The sequence below is a fragment of the Bufo bufo genome, chromosome 7, assembly GCF_905171765.1.
Source record: "Bufo bufo chromosome 7, aBufBuf1.1, whole genome shotgun sequence".
Lineage (NCBI taxonomy): Eukaryota > Metazoa > Chordata > Amphibia > Anura > Bufonidae > Bufo > Bufo bufo.
The window spans coordinates 8,347,656-8,375,224 of NC_053395.1; the positions used below are offsets into that span (position 1 = coordinate 8,347,656).

The 27,569-nt window shown below is 44.9% G+C and overlaps 3 protein-coding genes across 7 annotated transcripts; all 3 read left to right on the forward strand.

The window, feature by feature from the left end:
* The first annotated feature begins 4,962 nt into the window (after positions 1-4,962).
* LOC121007788 (microfibril-associated glycoprotein 4-like) lies at positions 4,963-13,641 on the forward strand. 4 transcript variants are annotated; one of them, XM_040439997.1, is made up of 7 exons: positions 4,963-5,099; positions 8,373-8,423; positions 8,701-8,773; positions 9,168-9,325; positions 9,744-9,840; positions 9,966-10,160; positions 13,269-13,641. In XM_040439997.1, the coding sequence occupies exons 2-7, from the start codon at positions 8,418-8,420 to the stop codon at positions 13,541-13,543; spliced, it is 804 nt and encodes a 267-aa protein (XP_040295931.1). In that variant the 5' UTR covers positions 4,963-5,099; positions 8,373-8,417; the 3' UTR covers positions 13,544-13,641. The 4 variants fall into 4 exon arrangements, with proteins under 4 accessions (XP_040295931.1, XP_040295930.1, XP_040295929.1 ...); XM_040439996.1 differs by having other exon boundaries at positions 4,971-5,099; positions 8,698-8,773; XM_040439995.1 differs by lacking the exon at positions 4,963-5,099 and adding an exon at positions 6,296-6,461.
* LOC121007789 (microfibril-associated glycoprotein 4-like) lies at positions 5,339-27,569 on the forward strand. 2 transcript variants are annotated; one of them, XM_040439998.1, is made up of 7 exons: positions 5,339-5,434; positions 25,127-25,177; positions 25,381-25,456; positions 25,799-25,956; positions 26,097-26,193; positions 26,284-26,478; positions 26,938-27,569. In XM_040439998.1, the coding sequence occupies exons 1-7, from the start codon at positions 5,354-5,356 to the stop codon at positions 27,186-27,188; spliced, it is 909 nt and encodes a 302-aa protein (XP_040295932.1). In that variant the 5' UTR covers positions 5,339-5,353; the 3' UTR covers positions 27,189-27,569. The 2 variants fall into 2 exon arrangements, with proteins under 2 accessions (XP_040295932.1, XP_040295933.1); XM_040439999.1 differs by having other exon boundaries at positions 25,393-25,456.
* On the forward strand, positions 15,822-23,309 carry LOC121007793 (microfibril-associated glycoprotein 4-like). The gene is made up of 6 exons (XM_040440001.1): positions 15,822-15,889; positions 16,090-16,165; positions 16,606-16,763; positions 17,224-17,320; positions 17,447-17,641; positions 22,906-23,309. Exons 1-6 carry the CDS (start codon positions 15,884-15,886, stop codon positions 23,010-23,012), a joined length of 639 nt encoding a protein of 212 aa, XP_040295935.1. The 5' UTR covers positions 15,822-15,883; the 3' UTR covers positions 23,013-23,309.

Here is a 27,569-nt window from a genome sequence, read left to right on the forward strand (position 1 = left end):
AAATACTCACCTCCCTGGGGTCCAGTGTGGTGCAGCTCCTCAGTCCTCCAGCGCGCCGTTTAGTATGCCAGGGCCGGATGACGTCATATTGCGGCATCACAGAGGGCGCGCGAGGGAGGAGTGGGGAGCTGCTAGAACAGCCTCCCTTGCCGCCCGCCTCCTCTCCTCCGGTAATTTACTGGCAGCGGAGCAGGGACCTGCCATCAGGGTAAGCAGATGCCTGCTCTGCCATATTTAAGAAGGACCTCCACCTCCTGGCCCCCCTGTAACGGCGCTGGGGGCGGCTCAAGAGCCGCTCACCCAGGGCTGCAGCCCCAGTCAGGGGGAGCCCACCAGGGAGCCCCCAGCAGGCTGGCGCCCTAGGCGAACGCCTAGTTCGCCTATATGGTTGCACCGGCCCTGGGTCAGCAGGAAGGCAAAATGTCCTGTGAAGACAATAGTTAACTGTTTGAAGTCCCGTTGTAATTGTTCTACTGCGGTGCTGTTGAGGTCAGCTTAATTGGTCCTAAAAGATATGGGACTGTTTGTATAAACTGGAATTAGATGCTACACTGTGTTAGCCACATTATGGGCTAGGGGTCATGCCCATACTTACTGGGAGTGCCGAGGGTATCTGGGTAAGTCTGTAAAAGGAAGTGGCACAGCCATGAGGATACACAGACATGCAGAACCTACAATCTGCAACCAGCAAGTGTATTGTGCCTTCAGCAACTGTCAAGCAAGACATACCATTAGAGGAATCTGGCAACCACCAGCACTTTTTAGGGAACTTAGAAGCACGTGAACACATACCTTTGGGTTCATAGCTTTTTACTACAGGGCAAACCAACTTTAATTGGGTATGCAAATTAGGTGGTAAGTGCAGCGAGAGTTGTCTCAATTTGGGCAATTGCTCAAGGCTTCCCCCATAAACTGTTCCAGGTCTCCCCAGCCTTTACTGATGTCACTGGTATTACCACTGAAATCTATGGGCTGGGAACTATAGAAGTACTGCGCATGCGCTGCACCCATCAGCAGTACACTCTTCAGACCGTCAATATGGCGCATGCACAATGTGTTAATTCCCAGTCCAGATGGGTGAAGTTTATGAGTGTAAGATATCGGTACGATACAATACATATAGTGAACCTACTCTGTAATGTGAGCCGGAAGGTGCTGTGTATTCTGCGGTGCCCTCCCCACCTCCCAGAGCTACAATGTCAGCGGTGTCGCAATGATTTCCTCACTTTCTTCTTGCCACATCAGTTCCCTGAATGTGTAAAACCAGTGTTCTTCTTAAAGGGACACTCACTATCTTAATAAACAGTTAAAGGGGTACTCCGGTTGTTTGAAGTTATCCCTTGTCCACAGGATAAGGAATAACTATTAGATTAGTGGGGGTCCTACTGCTAGGACCCCCCACCAATCACCAGAACGGCGGACCCGTACACCTTGCTGCCCCCCTGAAATTAACGGAGAGGTCAGTGGGACATGTTGCGGCAGCTCCATTCATTTCTATGGGAATTCCACAGCTGTGTGACTGGCTGCTCCGTTCATTTCGGGAGGGCTGCAGGGGGTACGAGGTCCGATGAACATGAAGTGTTCTGCATTTAGGTTTGTAATGTGCCTCCAGCTCTGGATGAAGGGATCATGTGAACTCCGGAGCCAGGTGTCTGCACAAGCTTCCAGGTCTTAGCAGACCCAGATGAACTCTGCCGCGAGGCTCTGGATGCTGCGTTCCGCCTGTACAGGAGAAATCAGCCATGAAAAAATGTCATCTTCAATGCCCCTCAAGGGTCTTGAATGGTGTCATAGGGGCACAAAGAGTAATATAAAATAAATAAAATACATAACATACATTAAGAAAACCCACCACACTCCACAACACAGCTTCTAGCCCTGACCTTGGTGAATGTCACCTATAGATCCCCCTAAAATACTAAAAACAATGTGCAAAAGCGATTATTATTATTTATTTATTTTTAAACAATTTTCCCAGGTATAAAAAATAAAGAAAAAACTAATGTAAAATGACATAAAAATAAAACCCATGTATCATCAGAGAAAGTCGCAAAAATGATGTATATAACCAAACGGAAAAAAAGTTGTAACTTACAAAACACAAGTACTAAAAAGCAGAAATTGCATCTGGTTGGGTTGGAGGGGTTAATTACCTGGTAGTAAAATGGATAACTTAGAGCAAGAGTCTTACAATAACCAGACAGGCAAGATTCACAACACCCAACATCTGCAGTCGTTATGGCCTAGACTGTGAGTAGGAGAAGAACCATCATCTATAGTCGTTATGGGCCAGACTGTGAGTAGGAAAAGAACCATCATCTAGGGTCGTTATGGTGCAGACCATGTCCACGGAGACGACATCTACAGTCGTTATGGCCAAGACTGTGACTAGAGGAAAAACCATCATCTACACTCATTATGGCCCACACCGTGACTGCAGAAAGAGCCATCGTCTACAGTGTTTATGGCCCAGACTGTGACAAGGTAAGAGTTGATATATACAGTGTTTATGGCCCAAACCATGTCTACCGAAAGAGCCATCATCTACAGTCATTATGGCCTAGACAGTGACTACAGGAAGAGCCATCATCTACAGTCATTATGGTCTAGACAGTGACTACAGGAAGAGCCATCATCTACAGTCATTATGGCCTAGACAGTGACTACAGGAAGAGCCATCATCTATAGTCATTATGGTCCAGACTGTGACTACAGGAAGAGCCATCATCTACAGTCATTATGGTCTAGACAGTGACTACAGGAAGAGCCATCATCTATAGTCATTATGGTCCAGACTGTGACTACAGGAAGAGCCATCATCTACAGTCATTATGGTCTAGACAGTGACTACAGGAAGAGCCATCATCTACAGTCATTATGGCCTAGACAGTGACTACAGGAAGAGCCATCATCTATAGTCATTATGGTCCAGACTGTGACTACAGGAAGAGCCATCATCTACAGTCATTATGGTCCAGACAGTGACTACAGGAAGAGCCATCGTCTATAGTCATTATGTTCCAGACTGCGACTACAGGAAGAGCCATCATCTATAGTCATTATGGTCCAGACTGTGACTACAGGAAGAGCCATCATCTACAGTCATTATGGCCTAGACAGTGACTACAGGAAGAGCCATCATCTATAGTCATTATGGTCTAGACAGTGACTACAGGAAGAGCCATCATCTACAGTCATTATGGTCCAGACAGTGACTACAGGAAGAGCCATCGTCTATAGTCATTATGTTCCAGACTGCGACTACAGGAAGAGCCATCATCTATAGTCATTATGGTCCAGACTGTGACTACAGGAAGAGCCATCATCTACAGTCATTATGGCCTAGACAGTGACTACAGGAAGAGCCATCGTCTATAGTCATTATGTTCCAGACTGCGACTACAGGAAGAGCCATCATCTATAGTCATTATGGTCCAGACTGTGACTACAGGAAGAGCCATCATCTACAGTCATTATGGTCTAGACAGTGACTACAGGAAGAGCCATCATCTATAGGCATTATGGTCCAGACTGCGACTACAGGAAGAGCCATCATCTATAGGCATTATGGTCCAGACTGCGACTACAGGAAGAGCCATCATCTATAGGCATTATGGTCCAGACTGTGACTACAGGAAGAGCCATCATCTATAGTCATTATGGTCCAGACTGTGACTACAGGAAGAGCCATCATCTACAGTCATTATGGTCTAGACAGTGACTACAGGAAGAGCCATCATCTATAGTCATTATGGTCCAGACTGTGACTACAGGAAGAGCCATCATCTACAGTCATTATGGTCTAGACAGTGACTACAGAAAGAGCCATCATCTACAGTCATTATGGTCTAGACTGTGACTACAGGAAGAGCCATCATCTACAGTCATTATGGTCCAGACAATGACTACAGGAAGAGCCATCATCTATAGTCATTATGGTCTAGACAGTGACTACAGAAAGAGCCATCATCTATAGTCATTATGGTCCAGACTGTGACTACAGGAAGAGCCATCATCTATAGTCATTATGGTCTAGACAGTGACTACAGAAAGAGCCATCATCTACAGTCATTATGGCCTAGACAGTGACTACAGAAAGAGCCATCATCTACAGTCATTATGGTCTAGACAGTGACTACAGGAAGAGCCATCATCTATAGTCATTATGGCTCAAACTGCGACTACAGGAAGAGCCATCATCTTTAGTCATTATGGCCCAGACTGATTAGGGAAGAGTCAACATCTACAGTCATTATGGCGCAGACTACAGGGGAGGAGATGTTGATACTACAATACTGGGAAAATGAAAGCAGATGAAGAAAGTGGTAGGGATTCCTGGGAAGGCACTATACATCTTTAAGGAAGAATGCCATTGGAAGAGGGTGACCATATCTGTAAGAATGTGTTGTGGGTTTCAGAGGGTAATGAGGTGCATTTCTCTTGGAGCAGAACATCCTACGTTTAGCTGCAGAGAAATTCAAAGATAGGGATTTCCATACTTTTGCTATTATTTGCTTTACTACTGACAGACTAGATTTCTGAGGGATCCTTATGATGGTCACACAAAGCCACACCTCCCAGGGATCCCTCCAAAAAATCATATCCAAAAGTAATGACAAGACCAGGTAAGTATAAGTTCCCAGGAGTAATATCAAATAGGAGAGTAACCTGGGACCGGGTGGACTCTTCAGGTGGGCACTAGATACTAACATATAATCACTTTGTAGGACTCAGAAATCAGAAGACTAGGGAATTCTTGGGAACAGCTCTTGACCGTAACCCACCACAGCAATGGAAACATGAGACGTTATATGGAATCTATGGAGAGTGGCTGCAGCTTATTAGATTTACATATAATGTATAAGAAGACACTGACATGTATTATCTCTGATGTATCAAAAAACAAATTCCACCATAGGACAGCAGCCCAGAATAGGAAGTCCCATCACCCAGAACATTTAGCGGATGGAAAGCAGAAGAGAAATATGCATAGCTCAGCAAACTCAGTGCCCGTGTGACATATGGACATGGGCAGTATGTAGATTTATACATCTATGTATCTGGAAGCGGTGAACATCTCGCACTGATAAAAGTCTTAGGTAAGTTTTCAGGGTCACTTTATAGCTGAGGACCACCTCTAATCTCCAGAATTAACCAGCATAAACAGACTTCAGAGCTGAAATTGTCAGCATTCCCTGTGCGTTCAGAGTCTGCACAGCGCTTGTTCTGGCAATTTGTAGGAAGTGTTGTCAGAGAATGCAATGTCACCTGATATAGGTAAAAGTTACGACAGTCCGTGTTTCCTTTAACGAAGACTGAACAGACATTGATCTCATTATTACAGAATCTACTGATGTATCAGGCACCATTCTACAGAGAGCCACTTGTAGATGTCTCCTGGCAGATACTGCTCCTCTGGTGTCACATTTGTGAGGTATTAGGACACCAGGAGTCATTACAGTCAGGATCTGCTTTCTTTCGCACCCTGCTTGTGCAGCCGCAGGTTCAGAGCTCAGTGGACATTCTCTGTGAAGCTTCTCTATCTCTCCTCCTCGGCGCTATATCCTGTGCGTCTGTGCCTCATTCTTCATTCTAGTGGACGCTGTGATTTCTGAAGGGTAATGAGGCTATGGATATACTGTATAAATAACCTTCTCAGTGTAATCTGGACCTGCTCTGATAGTAGTCACCTGAGGAGCAGAGATGTAAGACCTCTTTGTGGGCCACAGCTATGTCTTGTTGTTGAATATTCAATTCAATGTTTTCTTAGCTCTCTCTGGTTGGCAGCCAATATGACTACCAGACGGGTTGTCACCAAGTTTCGTACACGTCAAGTCCGCCTAGTTATTAATAATAATCATTATTTCTATAACGCCACCATGTTCCACAGTGCTTTATAATTCAGAGGTCACATGTACAAATCAAAATAGACATCACAGAATTACAGACTAAAATCAATTGGGGTGAGCAGGGGTGTAGCTATAGGGGAAGCTGGGGAACCGGCTCCTATGGGCACAAACTCATAGGGGCCCATCCAGGAGGAAGACTGAAAGACTTTATTGTCAGGGTCCTCTGAACAGTATTATACAATGACTTTAACATGACGCACAGTATATAAATGTGGTAAACAGATGGAGCAGATGCCGGGCCTGGTCTGACAGAGCAATCTAGACTAACCACAGGAATGGGGGTTTGCACAGGAGGAGGGGGCTGCTGTGGGGGGGTTGGCATTGGGAGTGAGGGTTCTGCTCATAAGAGTTTACAATCTACGAGGAAATGTTTTATAAAGTGGTCCAGCCATCTTTGCACTAGACAGAGTTGTGCAGATGGAGATGCAAGAGCCAGTGCATCGAGTGTGGGGATGACTGTGAGAAGATAGTGTTCGGTTCTGAAGAATGGGGAAATGGGGCGGAGAAGAGTTTTGGGAACATGATAAGCTGCATAAAAAGATGTGTTTTAAGGTAATTTGAAGTTTTGGAAGTTGGAAATTAACCTGATTGTCTGGGGAAGTGCAGTCCAGACAGCAGGTGCAGCTAGAGAACAGTCTTGAAGACGGGAGTAAGATGTTTGAATTATGAAGGATGTTAATCTTAGATCATTGTCAGAACAGAGATTGAGTAGGGTGGCAGACAGAGATTAAGGGAGGAGATGTATGGAGGTGCAACACAGGGGAGAGCACAAGTAGGATGGTAGACAGAGATAATGGAGATATATGGAGGTGCAGCACTGTGGAGAGCATAGTTAGGGTGGTAGACAGAGATGAGGAGGAGATGTAGGGGGTACAGCACTGTGGAGAGCACGGGAGGTATGGTAGATAGAGATAATGGAGATGTATGGAGGTGCAGCACAGGGGAGAGCATGAATAGGATGGTAGACAGAGATAAGGGAGATGTATGGAGGTGCAGCACAGGGGAGAGCACGAGTAGGATGGTAGACAGAGATAATGGAGATGTCTGGAGGTGCAGCACTGTGGAGAGAATAGGTAGGGTGGTAAACAGAGATGAGGAGGAGATGTATGGAGGTGCAGCACAGGGGAGAGCACGAGTAGGATGGTAGACAGAGATAATGGAGATATATGGAGGTGCAGCACTGTGGAGAGCATAGTTAGGGTGGTAGACAGAGATGAGGAGGAGATGTAGGGGGTACAGCACTGTGGAGAGCACGGGAGGTATGGTAGATAGAGATAATGGAGATGTATGGAGGTGCAGCACAGGGGAGAGCATGAATAGGATGGTAGACAGAGATAAGGGAGATGTATGGAGGTGCAGCACAGGGGAGAGCATGAGTAGGATGGTAGACAGAGATAATGGAGATGTCTGGAGGTGCAGCACTGTGGAGAGAATAGGTAGGGTGGTAAACAGAGATGAGGAGGAGATGTATGGAGGTGCAGCACAGGGGAGAGCACGAGTAGGATGGTAGACAGATAATGGAGATGTATGGAGGTGCAGCACTGTGGAGAGCATAGGTAGGGTGGTAGACAGAGATGAGGAGGAGATGTACGGATGTGCAGCACAACGGAGAGCACGAGTAGGATGGTAGACAGAGATAAGGGAGATGTAGGAGGTGCAGCACAGGGGAGAGCATAGGTAGGATGGTAGACAGAGATGAGGAGGAGATGTAGGGGATGCAGAACTGTTGTTTTGTGGGTGAAATGTTTAAACTGTATTCTGTGGTGGATGGACAACCAGTGAAGTGACTGGCACAGGCTAGTAGCATCAGTGTAGTGGGTGGAGAGACGGACAAGCCTGGCTGCAGCATTTAGGACAGACTGAAGAGGGGGGAGTTTAGTGAGAGGGAGACCGATTAGTAATGAGTTACAGTAGTTAAGACGAGAATGAATCAAAACAACAAGAGTCTTGGCTGTTTCCACTGTGAGAAAAGGATGGATTCTGGAGATGTTCTTGTGCTGCAGATGACATGAGCATGCCAGTGATCGAATATGGGAAGCAAAGAACCCCAAGACAGTAAGTGTGCTGAAATTGAGATATCAGGTTTAGGTAGGTTAGTAGATGGAGAAAGTTTTGAAAAATTCAGAGACAGCAGTCAGACAGTCACTGGTGTTACAAGAGAGGTGATGTCATGGAATGAAGTGTATAGTTGAGTCTCATCAGCAAGAATTAGGGAGGAGGTTATGTCATTGACTAAGCAGGAAGGTCTGCCATTCAGGATTGTAGGAAAGCTGGATAAAACCTGATATACAGTTGTGTTGAAAAACGAGATTTAGCATTCCTTCTGTAAGAACGTGTTTCCACCCTTGGTCTGTTCCCGGCAGTTCTAGACAATTTATTTGTCGTCAGCCTTGACTTTCATTTACCAGAAAGTTAACGTTAAAGTTAATAGTGTGTGATGACATCTGATCTCATCCTTTATAGAGCAGAGACCTGAACATCTTCTCCGGTCTGCAGGTATCTGCGAACATGAAGGTAAGTGTGGAGCACTGTGGAGGAGGGGAGCGGGTCTTATAATGTTACCCTGGTGGAACTTTCAGGTATATGAGCTAAAAATGAGCTCAGATACCACTGAATGAGGCTCGAAAAACAACTTACCGTGACCTATCACTGCAGGCCATGCTGAGGTTTGACCATGGTGACTTACCTTCCTGTGGAGCTGAATACTTGCCATAATTATTCACAGATCTGCTCAGTTATTGGTCAATTCTTATCAGTATTAAAATTCACATAATTCTCATCCAATCAGAAGCTGCCACTGAATATCGCCCTCTTCCTGCTGCAGATTGGTTATGGGTCCACTGCGCCCCTGAACCAGGCTAATGGTGAGTACAACCTCTGACTAATGATACTCTGATGACATTGCCTTCATCCAAATTAAATCAACAAGATCAATGAGGTTAAAAAGATGTCCTGAGAAACAATTTGGATGCAGAAATCATTGATCTTTTTTCTATTTGATTTAAATTACTGTTATTCAAGTATTGGGTTGCCCTTATACCAGGGTTTGTCAGATTTGAGCAATGACTTGGTATAATCCATAAGTGACCATGGTGGATCTTCAGAAGCTTTCATTTAATGATATATAAATGGTCCCTCAGGTAACTGAAGTGATATATTAAGGAGAGGTTTATAGAAGAAAAACCAAGATAAAGAGTATCTCCACATCCAACTATTCTAAGGAGCCATCTGACCTCCTCCTGTGTCCTCTCCTCCTAGTTGTCAGCTGCATAGATACCTGTCACCCTCATGACTGCTCGGATATGGCTGCCCAGGGTCTGACCTCGGACGGTGTGTACCTGATATATCCTGGTGGTGCGAACGCTCCTCCGGTACCTGTGTACTGTGACATGAGCAGCGCTGGAGGACCCTGGACGGTGGGTACTAACAGAAAATTCCTGCACATATACTTCCTAAACCGATCATAGATCAGTAATGATCCAAACGATCTCGCAATAAAGACAATAATTTTTTGTAATCCTTAGAATCTGGCATGAATCTTTGTACAAATATCTCATGCCTGTAACAACGTATTAGCCCCCTGCCCTGAGACATCCCCTTTAAGACCTCATTAGTCAATGGTCTACTCATTGTTGCTCTGCCCCACCCAGTGTTTTCCTGCTGCCAAAATGTGATCAACATCTCATATATTCTCCACCAAAAAAACATGTGTGGACCTTATGTAGGCATCTTTCATCTAACCATTCATAAATGGATCCAATCAGTCTCCTTTATCCCAGGGTCTACTACATATAACTGTGAATGGACACCTCCAGACTGTTCCTCTCCTTCCAGGTCTTTCAGAAGAGGTTTGATGGTGGCGTGGACTTCTATCGGGGTTGGGAAGACTATGAGTCTGGCTTTGGACTAGCATCTGGAGAATACTGGCTGGGTAATTGTGTCAACACTCATTAATGGCATCTTATACATTAGATTTCTCTATATTCGAAGAACCTATTTACAAGCAGTTGTTGGGTTATCACTAAAACATACACTTCTGTACATTCATGTATTCAGGTTTGCAGAACATTTTCCTCCTGACCCAGAAGAAGTCGTATCGTCTGCGCATCGACCTGGAGGACTTTGAGAACGACACTCGCCACGTGACTTATGACTCCTTCTCCCTCTCACCTCTAGCAGTCAACCCTGATGAGGACGGGTACAAACTGCATATCGATGGATTTAAGGAAGGAGATCCAACAAGACGGGCTGGTAAGTGAAAAAGAGGGGGATTTCATGAGACTGTCTGATATATCTTTCTTTTTTTTACATATTTTTTTTACATATTTGTCTATTTTATGAATGATCTTGTTTATGGATATCTGGTCTCCATAACCAGTTGTTGTAGCTACTACTTTGGGACACTTATACCCAAAGCTGTACAAGAAGAATAGATCCTACTCCCTTCAAATAAATATGGAGAAAAGATTAAATCAATAGGCATCATGATCTGAAATGTCCTCCTTCCACTCTTCTGTCTCATTAATCAAGTCTTTGTCTAAAACAAGATCTTGGGTTCCAGAAATTACTCTGCTTTGTGCAAATTTGGCGGAAATATATGATAAGTATATACATATATATACAGAGTGGCCCAAAAGTATGGAGACACCTAAATACACTGAGCGAAAATATAAACACAACACTTTCGGTTTTGCTCCCATTTTGCTTGAGCTGATCTCAAAGATCTGAAACATTTTCTACAGACACAAAAGACCCATTACTCTCAAATATTGTCCACAAATCTGTCTAAGGGCTCTTTCACACTTGCGTTGTCCGGATCCGGCGTGTACTCCATTTGCCGGAATTACACGCCGGATCCGGAAAAACGCAAGTGAACTGAAAGCATTTGAAGACGGATCAGTCTTCAAAATGCGTTCAGTGTTACTATGGCAGCCAGGACGCTATTAAAGTCCTGGTTGCCATAGTAGTAGTGGGGAGCGGGGAAGCAGTATACTTACCGTCCGTGCGGCTCCCGGGGCGCTCCAGAATGACGTCAGAGAGCCCCATGCGCATGGATGACGTGTATATGCGATCACGTCACCCATGCGCGTGGGGCGCCCTGACGTCACTCTGAAGCGCCCCCGCTCCCCACTACACTTTACCATGGCAACCAGGACCAGGGCGGAAAACCAGCCAGTATCTGGTGTGGCCATCATTTACCTCATGCAGTGCAACATATCTCTGTGGCATAGAGTTGATCAGGTTGTTGATTGTGGCCTGTGGAATGTTGGTCCACTCCTCTTCAATAGCTGTGCGAAGTTGCAGAATATTGGCAGGAACTGGAACATGCTGTCGTATACACCGATCCAGAGCATCCCAAACATGCTCAATGGGTGACATGTCTGGTGAGTATGCTGGCCATGCAAGAACTGGGATGGTTTCAACTTCCAGGAATTGTGTACAGATCCCAGCACTATGGGGCCGTGCATTATCCTGTTGCAACATGAGGTGATGGTCGTGGATGAATGAAACAACAATGGGCCTCACGATCTCGTCACGGTATCTCTGTGCATTCAAAATGCCCTTAATAACATGCACCTGTGTTTGTTGTCCATAACATACGCCTGCCCATACCATAACCCCACCGCCACCATCAACAACGTTGACGTCCGCAAACCGCTCACCCACACAACGCCACACACACTGTCTGCCATCTGCCCCGGACAGTGAAAAGCGGGACTCATCCGTGAACGGAACGCCTCTTCAACATGCCAGACGCCATCTAATGTGAGCATTTGCCCACACAAGTCGGTTATGATGAACTGCAGTCAGGTCCAGACCCCGATGAGGACAACGAGCATGCAGATGAGCTTCCCTGAGACGGTTTCTGACAGGTTTCTTCACGCTTCACTGGTGAGGTGGTATGCTTAGGATCATGAGCAGTTCCATACTCTTCTCTTCCCATCACTCTGGTATAAGTTGATCTTGGTCTCATCTGTCCATAGGATGTTGTTCCAGAACTGTGAAGGCTTTTTTAGATGTCGTTTGGCAAACTCTAATCTGGCCTTCCTGTTTTTGAGGCTCACCAATGGTTTACATCTTGTGGTGAACCCTCTGTATTCACTCTGGTGAAGTCTTCTCTTCATTGTTGACTTTGACACACATACACCTACCTCCTGGAGAGTGTTCTTGATCTGGCCAACTGTTGCGAAGGGTGTTTTCTTCACCAGGGAAAGAATTCTTCGCTCATCCACCACAGTTGTTTTCCGTGGTCTTCCGGGTCTTTTGGTGTTGCTGAGCTCACCGGTGCGTTCCTTCTTTTTAAGAATATTCCAAACAGTTGTTTTGGCCGCACCTAATGTTTTTGCTATCTCTCTGATGGGTTTGTTGTGTTTTTTTCAGCCTAATGATGGCTTCACTGATAGTGACAGCTCTTTGGATCTCATCTTGAGAGTTGAGAGAAACAGATTCCAAATACAAATAGCAGACTGGAAATGACCTCTGGACCTTTATCTGCTCATTGTAATTGGGATAATGAGGGAATAACACACACCTGGCCATGGAACAGCTGAGAAGACAATTGTCCCATTACTTTTGGTCCCTTAACAAGTGGGAGGCACATATGCAAACTGTTGTAATTCCTGCACCGTTCACCTGATTTGGATGTAAATACCTCAGATTACAGCTGACAGTCTGCAGGTAAAGCACATCTTGTTTGTTTCATTCAAATCCATTGTGGTGGTGTATAGAGCCAAAAATGTTAGAATTGCGTCCATGTCCCAATATTTATGGACCTGACTGTATGTCACAGGATCCCTTCTGATTTGAAATATCAACTTGGGTCCAAAATGATAGCTTTCAAAATGGCCATTGCATTGGGCAGCGCCCCTCACAGCTCAGCCCCCTTCCCCATAGACACATGCCACACACAGGATGGCATTCCCAACCACCGTTTTCCATTTATTCAGCTGTCTCCATACTTTTAGGCCACCCTGTACAACTTTCAAAAGTTTTTGGCTTCCTTTTTAACAACTAGAAGGAATCAATGAGATGAGGCAAAGGTTTGTAAAACGAGCAAGAATCAAGAAATGTAAAGGTTTAGCCAAATTCTGAAATCGACTAATGAGAGAAGAGGGTATCTATTATGATGATTCTATTTCAGATTTTGTTTTGTTTAGTTTTTTTGTTTTTATTGGGTGGGGGCGGCGAATTGAAGAGACTGAATTCTACAGAACACTGCTAGATCTATTCAGAAGACACATTCAGGAAGTGGATGTGACCTGTTTCAGGTTCATGTTCCATAACTGAAGAATATGGTTGTATGTCTGGGTTGGCAGGTTGGTTTATTGTACGTGATTGGTTTTGCATTGTCATTCACAGGAAATTCTATACTAGGCCATAACCAGTTCAAATTTTCAACCCATGACCACGATAGAGACATGTATGTCGGTAACTGTGCAGTGATGTATCATGGAGCCTTCTGGTACAACAAATGTCATGGGGCCAATCTTAATGGGAAATATCAAAATGGTGTGACCACGGAGTATGCCACCGGTGTTGTATGGGCCTCATGGAAAGGGGCTTACTATTCCCTGAAGAGGACTGAGATGAAGATTTCCCCAACATCTAGAGAAAGCAGCAAACAGCAACTGTGACGACAATCCCCCCGCATAACATATGAGCGGACCAGATTACTGTGTTATTAGTCCTGATGGTATTTGGTTTTGTAACAATGTAGCATCATGAGGGAGCTGTGATTACTTAATAAAGCATTATTAGACCCTGTCTCATGTAATCCCTCCATTCTAGATGGCGAGTTATCGTTCCGGGTTCTCGGATCTGACCAAACAAATATAGAGAACAAAACACAGATCTGTAGAGTTTGGACAATGTAAGACACTGCGAGACCAGATGAACACCTATGGACGCCTCCACTATAGTCGTGTGTCTCTGGTCTATGTCATGGGCATGCTTGTGCATCTTGGCTCATGTTCAGAATGAGATATACACTGACGATTACTCAATTATCTCCAAGTAATTAATACACAAACACAAGACCTTTTACCCAATACTCGTCCACTTATAACATCTCACATCTGTCTACGATAGATCCTTTATGATGAGGCCAATGGTGAAGGTCCTCGTCTTCAGGAGACCACATCGATGGTGGTAAATTAGCAGCCGATATGTCCTGTTAGGGTATATGGGTGTCACAGACAGGAATCCCTGATCATAAGCCCCTCTATGAGCCAAAATGAAGCCACTGCATAGATGCACAGAGCAGTTCCCCCACTAGTGGTCTTGATACGACCAGATATTATATTATTCCTCAATCATTTTAATAGGCACAGGGAAATGGAATATGAACGACCAGAAAGAGCTTCTCCAACTTTAGCAGCTGAGTCCAGGGATTAGAGGAGCCAGACCTGCATTCATCTGCTCATCTTGAGACAGCTTCATTCTAAAGGCGGCCATATTATTATGAGGGAAATAGTTTCTGGATCTGTGAGAGGTTCTAGGGTCATTATGTTGTTATAGTCAGGATCTGCTTTCTTTCAAACGTTGCTTGTGTAGCTGCAGGTTCAGAGCTCAGTGGATATTCTCTGTGAAGCTCCTCCATCTCTCCTCCTCCTCAGCGCTATATCCTGTAAGTCTGTGCCTCATCCCTCATTCTCGTGCATGCTGGGATTTCTGGAGGATAGTGAAGCTATGGAAGTCACTTCAGTGATATATATTAGTTGGCAAACTTAAGGTACTTGCACACTAGCGTTGTTGGATTCCGGCAAGGCAGTTCCATTGCTGGAACTGCCTGCCGGATCCAGAAACCATATGGAAATGGGTATTATTTGTTTCCGGATCCGTCTGACAAATGCATTGAAATACCGGATCTGTCTCTCCGGTGTCATCTGGAAAAACCGATCCGGTATTTATTTATTTTCACATTTTTAAAGGTCTGCGCATGAGGAGACCGGAAAACCGGATCCGTCAATGCGGCAATTTCCGGAACACTTGGTACCAGATTTGACATTAATACATTTCAATGGAAATTAATGCCAAATCCGGCAAGTGTTCCGGAATTCTGGCCGGAGAAAATACTACAGCATGCTGCTTCCTCTGGCCAAATACCGTAAAAGGGACGGAAGGGAAGACATCCTGATGCATACTGAACGGATTGCTTTCCATTCCGAATGCATTAGGACCAAACTGATGCGTTTTTCCCGGTATTGAGCCCCTATGACGGAACTCAATACCGGAAAAGAATAACGCTAGTGGGAAAGTACCTTTACAGATGAGATGGGGCATTTTTCCTGTAAGGACACATTTCTGCCCTCTGTCTATTGTTCTGTCTGTTCCTGGCAGGTTTGTAAGATGTATTTGTCCTTGGCCTTGACTCTTATTTACCAGGAAGTGGAGTTAATATTGGACCGGGTCCATGTGTGATGATGCAAAATACAAATGTGATCGCACTCTGCATCCAGCATTCTGCCCTGCCTCCATGCTGGATGAGGCATTGGTGTATATTTTGGCCAAAGCGTAATAAGCCACTCACCACGTCAAGGTCGCCTCTATGTCCCTAACACTAGTTCCTACCTGTTTATGGGCCATGACAGCACACAAAGTCCAGGGAGCGCAGGTACAGCATGCACGCCAAGCACACTCTGCTTTTAATCCCGTCCGGTGCCATTACAGCTTTCATCGGATCCAGGGATGCAAGTACCAACATGCACGCTGAGCCCACCATATACTTCTCCTGGAGCCAAATGGCTACTGGTAGGTTCTATATAAGCAGACTCAGTTTTATACTGACTTTAAAACCAGCCTCCAGGACAGATTAACTGGTCAGGTGTGCATGACTCCAAGGAGATCGCCACGCCTCCAATATATACTACAAAGAAAAAATGTGGGGGATTGAGTCAATGTGTGGTGACGTCTGACCTAGTTCTTTATAGAACAGACACCTGAACACTTTCTCCAGTCTGCAGGTATCTGCGAACATGAAGGTAAGAGCGGAGCACTGTGGAGGAGAGGAGCAGGTCTTACCTTGGTGGAACCTTCATTGCTGGGATATGAGTTAAACATGAGCTGAGATACCACTGAATGAGGCTCGAAAAATAATATCCGACATAATTCTTCACAGATCTGTTCAGTTATCGGCCATATGTTACCTGTAATAAAATGCACATAATTCTCCTCAAATTAGAAGCTGTCGCTGAATTTCACCCTCTTCCTGCTGCTGATTGGTCATGTGTCCTCTGAGCCCCTCAACCAGGCTAATGGTGAGTTCAACATGGCTGCTCTAACTGAAGACACCCTGATGTCATTACTTTCATCCAATATAAGATTTACGAAGTTAGAGATGTCCTGAGAAACATTTTGTTTGCAGAAATTATAGATTTTTTTCACTCAATTTATATACTGTCAATGTATTACTAGAATTAACAGGTAAAGCGCTGCAGAATATGTTGGCGCTATATAAATAAAGATTATTATTATTACTAGAGGTGGGGCTGTGAGAACCTCATGTTCATACACCGGGGTTGTCTCCTTTGGTATAATCCATGAGTGATCATGTTAGACCTCCAGAAGCTTTCATCCAGATAACTGGAGTTATGTATTAAGGGACATTTTTATAGATGAATAACCAAGATAAAGAGTATCTCCAGATGCAGCTATTCTAAGGAGCCCTCTGACCTCCTCCTGTGTCCTCTCCTCCTAGTCGTCAGCTGCATAGATACCTGTCACCCTCACGACTGCTCGGATATGGCTGCCCAGGGTCTGACCTCGGACGGTGTGTACCTGATATATCCTGGTGGTGTGAACGCTCCTCCGGTACCTGTGTACTGTGACATGAGCAGCACTGGAGGACCCTGGACGGTGGGTACTAACAGATAATTCCTGCACATATACTTCCTAAACCGATCATAGATCAGTAATGATCTAAACGATCTCACGATAAAGACGAATAATTTTTTGTAATCCTTAGAATCTGGCATTTTTATGATATACTATAAATCTAGATGATCCTATAAAGGGGCTGAATCTTTGTACACATATCTCATGCCTGTAACAACGTATTAGCCCCCTGCCCTGAGACATCCCCTTTAAGACCTCATTAGTCAATGGTCTACTCATTGTTGGTCAGCCCCATTCAGTGTTTTCCTGCTGCCAAAATGTGATCAACATCTCATATATTCTCCACGGAAAACACATGTGGACCTTATGTAGGCATCTTCCATCTAACCATTCATAAAGGGATCCAATCAGTCTCCTTCATCCCAGGGTCTACTACATATAACTGTGAATGAACACCTCCAGACTGTTCCTCTCCTTCCAGGTTTTTCAGAAGAGGTTTGATGGTGGCGTGGACTTCTATCGGGGTTGGGAAGACTATAAGTCTGGCTTTGGACTAGCGTCTGGAGAATACTGGCTGGGTAATTGTGTCACTACTCATTAATGGCAACTTATACATTGGATTTACTCTATATTCGAAGAACTTATTTACCAGCAGTTGTTGGGTTATCATTAAAACATACACTTCTGTACATTCATGTATTCAGGTTTGCAGAACATTTTCCTCCTGACCCAGAAGAAGTCGTATCGTCTGCGCATCGACCTGGAGGACTTTGAGAACGACACTCGCCACGTGACTTATGACTCCTTCTCCCTCTCACCTCTAGCAGTCAACCCTGATGAGGACGGGTACAAACTGCATATCGATGGATTTAAGGAAGGAGATCCAACAAGACGGGCTGTTAAGTGAAGAAGAGGGGGATTTCATGAGACTATCTGATATATCTTTAATTTTTTAACATATTTTTTTACATATTTTTCTATTTTATGAATGATATTGTTTATGGATATCTGGTCTCCATAACCAGTTGTTGTAGCTACTACTTTGGGACACTTATACCCAAACTGTACAAGAAGAATAGATCCTACTCCCTTCAAATAAATATGGAGAAAAGATTAAATCAATAGGCATCATGATCTGAAATGTCCTCCTTCCACTCTTCTGTCTCATTAATCAAGTCTTTGTCTAAAACAAGATCTTGGGTTCCAGAAATTACTCTGCTTTGTGCAAATTTGGCGGAAATATACACTGCTCAAAAAAATAAAGGGAACACTTAAACAACACAATGTAATCACACTTCTGTGAAATCAAACTGTCCACTTAGGAAGCAACACTGAGTGACAATCAATTTCACATGCTGTTGTGCAAATGGGATAGACAACAGGTGGAAATTATAGGCAATTATCAAGACACCCCCAATAAAGGAGTGGTTCTGCAGGTGGTGACTACAGACCACTTCTCAGTTCCTATGCTTCCTGGTTGATGTTTTGGTCACTTTTGAATGCTGGCGGTGCTTTCACTCTAGTGGTAGCATGAGACGGAGTCTACAACCCACACAAGTGGCTCAGGTAGTGCAGCTTATCCAGGATGGCACATCAATGCGAGCTGTGGCAAGAAGGTTTGCTGTGTCTGTCAGCGTAGTGTCCAGAGCATGGAGGCACTACCAGGAGACAGGCCAGTACATCAGGAGACGTGGAGGAGGCCGTAGGAGGGCAACAACCTAGCAGCAGGACCGCTACCTCCGCCTTTGTGCAAGGAGGAACAGGAGGAGCACTGCCAGAGCCCTGCAAAATGACCTCCAGCAGGCCACAAATGTGCATGTGTCTGCTCAAACGGTCAGAAACAGACTCCATGAGGGTGATATGAGGGCCCGACGTCCACAGGTGGGGGTTGTGCTTACAACCCAACACCGTGCAGGACGTTTGGCATTTGCCAGAGAACACCAAGATTGGCAAATTCGCCACTGGCGCCCTGTGCTCTTCACAGATGAAAGCAGGTTCACACTGAGCACATGTGACAGACGGGACAGAGTCTTGAGACCCCGTGGAGAATGTTCTGCTGCCTGCAATATCCTCCAGCAGGACCGGTTTGGCATTGGGTCAGTAATGGTGTGGGGTGGCATTTCTTTGGAGGGCCGCACAGCCCTCCATGTGCTCGCCAGAGGTAGCCTGACTGCCATTAGGTACCGAGATGAGATCCTCAGACCCCTTGTGGGACCATATGCTGGTGCGGTTGGCCCTGGGTTCCTCCTAATGCAAGACAATGCTAGACCTCATGTGGCTGGAGTGTGTCAGCAGTTCCTGCAAGACGAAGGCATTGATGCTATGGACTGGCCCGCCCGTTCCCCAGACCTGAATCCAATTGAGCACATCTGGGACATCATGTCTCGCTCTATCCACCAACGTCACGTTGCACCACAGACTGTCCAGGAGTTGGCAGATGCTTTTGTCCAGGTCTGGGAGGAGATCCCTCAGCAGACCGTCCGCCACCTCATTAGGAGCATGCACAGGCGTTGTAGGGAGGTTATACAGGCACGTGGAGGCCACACACACTACTGAGCCTCATTTTGACTTGTTTTAAGAACATTACATCAAAGTTGGATCAGCCTGTAGTGTGTTTTTCCACTTAAATTTTTAGTGTGACTCCAAATCCAGACCTCCATGGGTTGAAAAATTTGATTTCCATTTTTTTATTTTTGTGTGATTTTGTTGTCAGCACATTCAACTATGTAAAGAACAAAGTATTTCAGAAGAATATTTAATTAACTCAGATCTAGGATGTGTTATTTTTGTGTTCCCTTTATTTTTTTGAGCAGTGTATGATAAGTATATAAATATATATACAGAGTGGCCCAAAAGTATGGAGACACCTAAATACACTGAGCAAAAATATAAACACAACACTTTCGGTTTTGCTCCCATTTTGCATGAGCTGAACTCAAAGATCTGAAACATTTTCTACAGACACAGAAGACCCATTACTCTCAAATATTGTCCACAAATCTGTCTAAATCCGTGTTAGTGAGGACTTCTCCTTTGCTGAGATAATCCATCCCACCTCACAGGTGTGGCATATCAAGGTGCTGATTAGACAGCATGGATATTGCACAGGTGTGCCTTAGACTGCCCACAATAAAAGGCCACTCTGAAATGTGCACAGTTTTGCCTTATTGGGGGGGAAGTGGGGGGGGCAGAAAACCAGTCAGTATCTGGTGTGGCCACCATTTTCCTCACGCAGTGCAACACATCTCCATCGCATAGAGTTGATCAGGTTGTTGATTGTGGCCTGTGGAATGTTGGTCCACTCCTCTTCAATAGCTGCGAAGTTGCAGAATATTGGCAGGAACTGGAACGCGCTGTCGTATACGCCGATCCAGAGCGTCCCAAACATGCTCAGTGGGTGACATGTCCGGTGAGTATGCTGGCCATGCAAGAACTGGGATGTTTTCAGCTTCCAGGAATTGTGTACAGATCCTTGCAATATGGGGCTGTGCATTATCATGCTGCAACATGAGGTGATGGTCGTGGATGAACGGCACAACAATGGGCCCCAGGATCTCCTCACGGTGTCTCTGTGCATTCAAAATGGCATCAATAAAATGCACCTGTGTTCATTGTCTATAACATACGCCTGCCCATAACATAACCCCACCGCCACCATGGGCCACTCTATCCACAACGTTGACGTCAGCAAAGCGCTCACCCACACGACTCCACACACGCTGTCTGCCATCTGCCCTGAACAGTGAAAACCGAGACTCATCCGTGGACAAGAACGCCTCTCCAACGTGCCAGACGCCTTCAAATGTGCGCATTTGCCCACTAAAGTCGGCAAACGAACTGCAGTCAGGTCCACGACAACGAACTGCAGTCAGGACCAGACCCCGATGAGGACGACGAGCGTGCAGATGAGCTTCCCCGAGACGGTTTCTGACAGTTTGTGCAGAAATTCTTTGGTTATGCAAACCGATTGTTGCTGCAGCTGTCCGGGTGGCTGGTCTCAGACCACCATGGAGGTGAACATGCTGGATGTGGAGGTCCTGGGCTGGTGTGATTACATGTGGTCTGCGGTTGTGAGGCCGGTTGGATGTACTGCCATATTCTCTGAAACGCCTTTGGAGGCGGCTTATGGTAGAGAAATGAACATTCATTGCACGGACAACAGCTCTGGTAGACATTCCTGCAGTCAGCATGCCGACTGCACGCTCCCTCAAACGTTGCAACATCTGTGGCATTGAGCTGTGTGATCAAACTGCACATTTCAGAGTGGCCTTTTATTGTGGGCAGTCTAAGGCCCACTTGTGCAATATTCATGCTGTCTAATCAGCACCTTGATATGCCACACCTGTGAGGTGGGATGGATTATCTCAGCAAAGGAGAAGTTCTCACTACACAGATTTAGACAGATTTGCAAACAATATTTGAGAGTAATGGGTCTTTTGTGTATGTTGAAAATGTTTCAGATCTTTGAGATCAGCTCAAGCAAAATGGGAGCAAAACCGAAAGTGTTGTGTTTATATTTTAGGTCAGTTGTAAATGGAAAACAGTCGTTGAGAACATCATCCTGTGTGTGGCATGTTGCTAGGGGAATGGGGACCAACTGGTGATGTCCAACATGGAGGCCATTTTTAAAACTGTTATCTTGGGACCAAGTCGATATTTTCAAATGCAAAGGGGTGCATATGACATATGTATCTGATGAGGAACCCAAATCTGTGCTTAAATGTTCTTCTTTATTCTGCTAAAGTTATTAACAATTTTCCAGTGACATGGAACACAACAATAATGCACTGAGAGCAACACTTCAGTAGAAACACTTGCACAGCCGACCAGGATCTGCTGTTCCATGTGCACCAAACTCTGGATTTTGACTCCCATAAACCCTGATCTTGACATCATCCCACAGGCAGAAGCCCAAGGGGGTGAGATCTGGTGAGTGCAGGGGCCACTCCACAAGGACACAACATCCGATCCCTTCCTGGAAAAACTCTGAGACATCACGTCCATGGTGTGGAGGGGGGAGGGTGCAATCCTGCTGGAGTCTTCTTGCCATCTTGGTTGCATGGTGATGGAAACACCTTATCACGTAACAATTGCAGATACTTGGCGGCAGTAAAGTTGTTGTTGATGAAAAATGGGCCTACTATATTCGTCCTCCACACACCACACCATGACGTTCCGTGTGTCAACCATCTTGAAGGGATCTGTCCAGTGAGGATTTGTCTTGGATTAGTATCAAAGATTTTGATTGTTCACCTCCCCGTTCACTTAGAAATTTGCCTCATCCCTGATTCGTACCATCTCTTTGAAATGTGGGTCCCATTGCAATTGCTTTGACGTCCATTTCCTAAATTCAAAACTGATCTCCTCATTGAGATGATGCAGAAACTTGACAAGCAGTTTGCCAACTGTGCCATGAGTGGTCTGTTAGGGTGTCGAGTTTTGAAATCCACTGCAATGACTCGGGTACTGCGCTCCCTGGAGGTCAGCACAATTTCTGTCCTCTCCTCACGTCTAAATTTCTCAGAAAGATCTGTGTCTGTGAAAAGTGGAAATAAATTTGGCAGGGACAAAGGTTCATCACATATGTCACAGGATCCCTTCTGATTTGAAAATATCAACTTGGTTCCAAAATGATAGCTTTCAAAATGGCCATTGCATTGGGCAGCGCCCCTCACAGCTCAGCCCCCTTCCCCATAGACACATGCCACACACAGGATGGCATTCCCAACCACCGTTTTCCATTTATTCAGCTGTCTCCATACTTTTAGGCCACCCTGTACAACTTTCAAAAGTTTCTGGCTTCCTTTTTAACAACTAGAAGGAATCAATGAGATGAGGCAAAGGTTTGTAAAACGAGCAAGAATCAAGAAATGTAAAGGTTTAGCCAAATTCTGAAATCGACTAAGGATAGAAGAGGGGATCTATTCTGATGATTCTATTTCTGAGTTTTTTTTTGTTTAGTTTCTTTTTTTTTTTATTGGGGGGGGGGGCAATTAAAGAGACTGAATTCTACAGAAGACTGGTAGATCTATTCAGGGGACACATTCGGGAAGTGGATGTGACCCGTTTCAGGTTCATGTTCCATAACTGAAGAATATGGTTGTATGTCTGGGTTGGCAGGTTGGTTTATTGTACGTGATTGGTTTTGCATTGTCATTCACAGGAAATTCTATACTAGGCCATAACCAGTTAAAATTTTCGACCCATGACCACGATAGAGACATGTATGTCGGTAACTGTGCAGTGATGTATCATGGAGCTTTCTGGTAGAACAAATGTCATGGGGCCAATCTTAATGGGAAATATCAAAATGGTGTCACCACGGAGTATGCCACCGGTGTTGTATGGGCCACATGGAAAGGGGCTTACTATTCCCTGAAGAGGACTGAGATGAAGATTTCCCCAACATCTAGAGAAAGCAGCAAACAGCAACTGTGACGACAATCCCCCTGCATAACATATGAGCGGACCAGATTACTGTGTTATTAGTCCTGATGGTATTAGGTTTGTAACAATGTAGCATCATGAGGGAGCTGTGATTACTTAATAAAGCATTATTAGACCCTGTCTCATGTAATCCCTCCATTCTAGATGGTGATTTATCGTTCCGGGTTCTCAGATCTGACCAAACAAATATAGAGAACAAAACACAGATCTGTAGAGTTTGGACAATGTAAGACACTGCGAGACCAGATGAACACCTATGGACGCCTCCACTATAGTCGTGTGTCTCTGGTCTATGTCATGGGCATGCTTGTGCATCGTGGCTCATGTTCAGAATAAGATATACACTGACGATTAATCAATTATCTCCAAGTAATTAATACACAAACACAAGACCTTTTACCCAATACTCGTCCACTTATAACATCTCACATCTGTCTACGATAGATCCTTTATGATGAGGCCAATGGTGAAGGTCCTCGTCTTCAGGAGACCACATCGATGGTGGTAAATTAGCAGTCGATATGTCCTGTTAGGGTATATGGGTGTCACAGACAGGAATCCCTGATCATAAGCCCCTCTATGAGCCAAAATGAAGCCACTGCATAGATGCACAGAGCAGTTCCCCCACTAGTGGTCTTGATACGACCAAATATTGTATTATTGCTTTTAATGGGCACGAGGAAATGGAACATGAACGACCAGAAAGAGCTTCTCCAACTTTAGCAGCTGAGTCCAGGGATTAAAGGAGCCAGACCTGCATCCATCTGCTGATCTTGAGACAGCTTCACTCTAAAGGTGGCCATATTATTATGAGGGAAATCGTTTCTGGATCTGTGAGAGGTTCTAGAGCAGGCATCCTCAAACTGCGGCCCTCCAGCTGTTGTAAAACTACAACTCCCACAATGCCCTGCTGTAGGCTGATACCTGTAGGCTGTTCGGGCATGCTGGGAGTTATAGTTTTGCAACAGCTGGATGGCCGCAGTTTGAGGATGCCTGTTCTAGAGTCATTATGTTGTTATAGTCAGGATCTGCTTTCTTTCATACGTTGCTTGTGTAGCTGCAGGTTCAGAGCTCAGTGGACATTCTCTGTGAAGCTCCTCCATCGCAGAGCTATATCCTGGAAGTCTGTGCCTCATCCCTCATTCTCGTGCATGCTGGGATTTCTGGAGGATAGTGAAGCTATGGAAGTCACTTCAGTGATATTTATTAGTTGGAAAACTAAGGGTACTTGCACACTAGCGTTGTTGGATTCCGGCAGGCAGATCCGTTGCTGGAACTGCCTGCCGGATCCAGAAACCATATGCAAATGGATAACATTTGTTTCCGGATCCGTCTGACAAATGCATTGAAATACCAGATCCGTCTATCCGGTGTCAGCCGGAAAAAACGATCCGGTATTTATTTTTTTCACATTTTTAAAGGTCTGCGCATGAGCAGACCGCAAAACCGGATCTGTCAATGCGGCAATTTCCGGAACACTTGGTACCAGATTTGGCATTAATACATTTCAATGGAAATTAATGCCAAATCCGGCAAGTGTTCCGGAATTCTGGCCTGAGAAAATACTACAGCATGCTGCTTCCTCTGGCCAAATACCGTAAAAGGGACGGAAGGGAAGACATCCTGATGCATACTGAACGGATTGCTTTCCATTCCGAATGCATTAGGACCAAACTGATGCGTTTTTTCCCGGTATTGAGCCCCTAGGACGGAACTCAATACCGGAAAAGAATAACACTAGTGTGAAAGTGCCCTAACAGATAAGATGGGGCATTTTTCCTGTAAGGACACATTTCTGCCCTCTGTCTATTGTTCTGTCTGTTCCTGGCAGGTTTGTAAGATGCATTTGTCCTTGGCCTTGACTCTTATTTACCAGGAAGTGGAGTTAATATTGGACCAGGTCCATGTGTGATGATGTCTGACCTAGTCCTTTATAGAGCAGAGACCTGAACACTTTCTCCAGTCTGCAGGTATCTGCGAACATGAAGGTAAGTGCGGAGCAGTGCAGAGGAGAGGAGGGGGTCTTATAATGTTACCCTGGTGGAACCTTCATTGCTGGGATATGAGATAAACATGAGCTGAGATACCACTGAATGAGGCTCGAAAAATAATATCCGACATAATTCTTCACAGATCAGTTTTCGGCCATATGTTACCTGTATTAAAATGCACATAATTCTCCTCTAATTAGAAGCTGTCGCTGAATTTCACCCTCTTCCTGCTGCTGATCGGTCCCGTGTCCTCTGCGCCCCTCAACCAGGCTAATGGTGAGTTCAACATTTTGTTTGCAGAAATTATAGATTTTTTTCACTCAATTTATATACTGGAATTAACAGGTAAAGCGCTGCAAAATATGTTGGCGCTATATAAATAAAGATTATTATTATTACTAGAGGTGGGACTGTGAGAACCTCATGTTCATACACCGGGGTTGTCTCCTTTGGTATAATCCATGAGTGATCATGTTAGACCTCCAGAAGCTTTCATCCAGATAACTGGAGTTATGTATTAAGGGACATTTTTATAGATGAATAACCAAGATGAGAGTATCTCCAGATGCAGCTATTCTAAGGAGCCCTCTGACCTCCTCCTGTGTCCTCTCCTCCTAGTCGTCTGCTGCATAGATACCTGTCACCCTCACGACTGCTCGGATATGGCTGCCCAGGGTCTGACCTCGGACGGTGTGTACCTGATATATCCTGGTGGTGCGAACGCTCCTCCGGTACCTGTTTATTGTGACATGAGCAGCGCTGGAGGACCCTGGACGGTGGGTACTAACAGATAATTCCCCTAAAATAGAAAAACAATCTCAATAAGTAGTCCTTGGTCTTCTGTTGTCCCTTTACGTCTACTCCTAACTTTCTGAGACTCCCGAACGTGCCCTTATTGTCATATCTTCTTCTCCAGGTGTTTCAGAAGAGGTTTGATGGTAGTGTGGACTTCTACCGTGGCTGGAAAGAATACAAGAACGGGTTTGGGAAGGCAAACGGAGAATACTGGCTGGGTAACAATATGCTTCATCATCCCATATAATCTTGTACTATGTACATTAAGAGTGGAATTCAGCCCAATCTCTCCTGCTTATTGTTTCCAGGTTTGCAGAACATTTACCTACTCACCCAGAAGAGGTCGTATTGTCTTCGTGTTGACCTAGGAGATTTTGAGAATGATACTAGATACGGGACCTATGATACCTTCTCTCTGTCACAGTTCGCCATTGATCCAGAGGAGGACGGGTACAAGCTGCACATTGGAACATTTAAAAACGGTGACCCCAACAAACCAATTGGTAAGTGACCCCATTTTCAGGAAGTTTCAGGGCCCTTGGGATTAATTGTTCCTCTGCTTTGGACCCCAATGAAAATGGAGGCTTCTCCTATACTTCCTAAGTAGCATACTCTTTCTGCTGTCTATTCCTTTACCCCAGAATTACAGGTTCTTGCTGCCCCTACTTTACTAACCCATTTGGTCCTGTGAGCTTCCACCCAGTTAGCCCACCATGGTTTCCAGTGCTTACACTATGCCACCAGGTTGCTCTGCTCTCTGTAAGTGTGGCATTACTTGGTGGTCTCTCCTGTGTCCAGGATTCCTTTCAGGAAGTGGTTGTGGAAAGGGACAAAGTCTTCTCCAATGCTGGAAGATAGTACATAAGAGACAGAAACTATTAAGCCCAAGATTTTAGAGTTGATCATTGAGACTCTGGGTGATAAAATCTTCTTAACTCTCTTGTCTATTATAAACTCAACAGGAGATTCACTGAGAAGTCAGAATGAGATGAATTTTTCCACCAGTGACAATGACAGAGACACATATTCAGGTAACTGTGCCATCAATTTTCAAGGAGCCTCTTGGTACAAGGACTGTCACAGCGCCAACCTAAATGGACTATATCTAAAGGGAAAAACCAGCCAGTATGCAAAGGGCATGACTTGGTCAGGATGGAAAGGACAATACTACTCCCTGAAAACATCTGAGATGAAGATCGCCGTAAATGTCTAAGTTATTGATGTCTCATTGGGTTTCTGTGGAGAAGGACAATCACCTTGAGGCCAAGGACCCTCAACATCCACCTCTAGTGCCATCATGAGCATCAACAAGGCTTCAATCAGATGCAATTTCCAGCTCTTGGACAATCACATCTGTGAATGATGTATTATTGTATTCATTTTAAACAGAGTATTGTGATTATATAGTCAAAAGAGTCTTGAGATGATGGGGCGGGAGGAAGGGGGGGGGGGGAGAGTCTCCTTACTGGAAATTCCAGGATTTTCTTCGTAAAACAAAGACTTTGTCTGATACTTACAACCACAAAAGAGGAACCTTGGGGAAAACAATAAGTAAAATACACTGGGGCAGAGTTACTAATTCTGTCTGATAGTT

What these genes read in the sequence shown, in the direction of transcription:
- LOC121007789 (XM_040439998.1), top strand. Translation starts at nt 5,354, where the DNA reads ATGTATCAGGCACCATTCTACAGAGAGCCACTTGTAGATGTCTCCTGG. An exon ending in AAACGGAGAATACTGGCTGG is followed by an intron (nt 26,194 to 26,283) that starts GTAACAATATGC and finishes TATTGTTTCCAG; the next exon opens with GTTTGCAGAACATTTACCTA. An exon ending in TGACCCCAACAAACCAATTG is followed by an intron (nt 26,479 to 26,937) that starts GTAAGTGACCCC and finishes TAAACTCAACAG; the next exon opens with GAGATTCACTGAGAAGTCAG.
- LOC121007788 (XM_040439994.1), top strand. Translation starts at nt 6,396, where the DNA reads ATGGGGAAATGGGGCGGAGAAGAGTTTTGGGAACATGATAAGCTGCAT. An exon ending in ATAAAAAGATGTGTTTTAAG is followed by an intron (nt 6,462 to 8,372) that starts GTAATTTGAAGT and finishes CATCCTTTATAG; the next exon opens with AGCAGAGACCTGAACATCTT. An exon ending in GCCCCTGAACCAGGCTAATG is followed by an intron (nt 8,774 to 9,167) that starts GTGAGTACAACC and finishes CTCTCCTCCTAG; the next exon opens with TTGTCAGCTGCATAGATACC.
- LOC121007793 (XM_040440001.1), top strand. An exon ending in GTCTGGAGAATACTGGCTGG is followed by an intron (nt 17,321 to 17,446) that starts GTAATTGTGTCA and finishes TCATGTATTCAG; the next exon opens with GTTTGCAGAACATTTTCCTC. An exon ending in AGATCCAACAAGACGGGCTG is followed by an intron (nt 17,642 to 22,905) that starts TTAAGTGAAGAA and finishes TGTCATTCACAG; the next exon opens with GAAATTCTATACTAGGCCAT.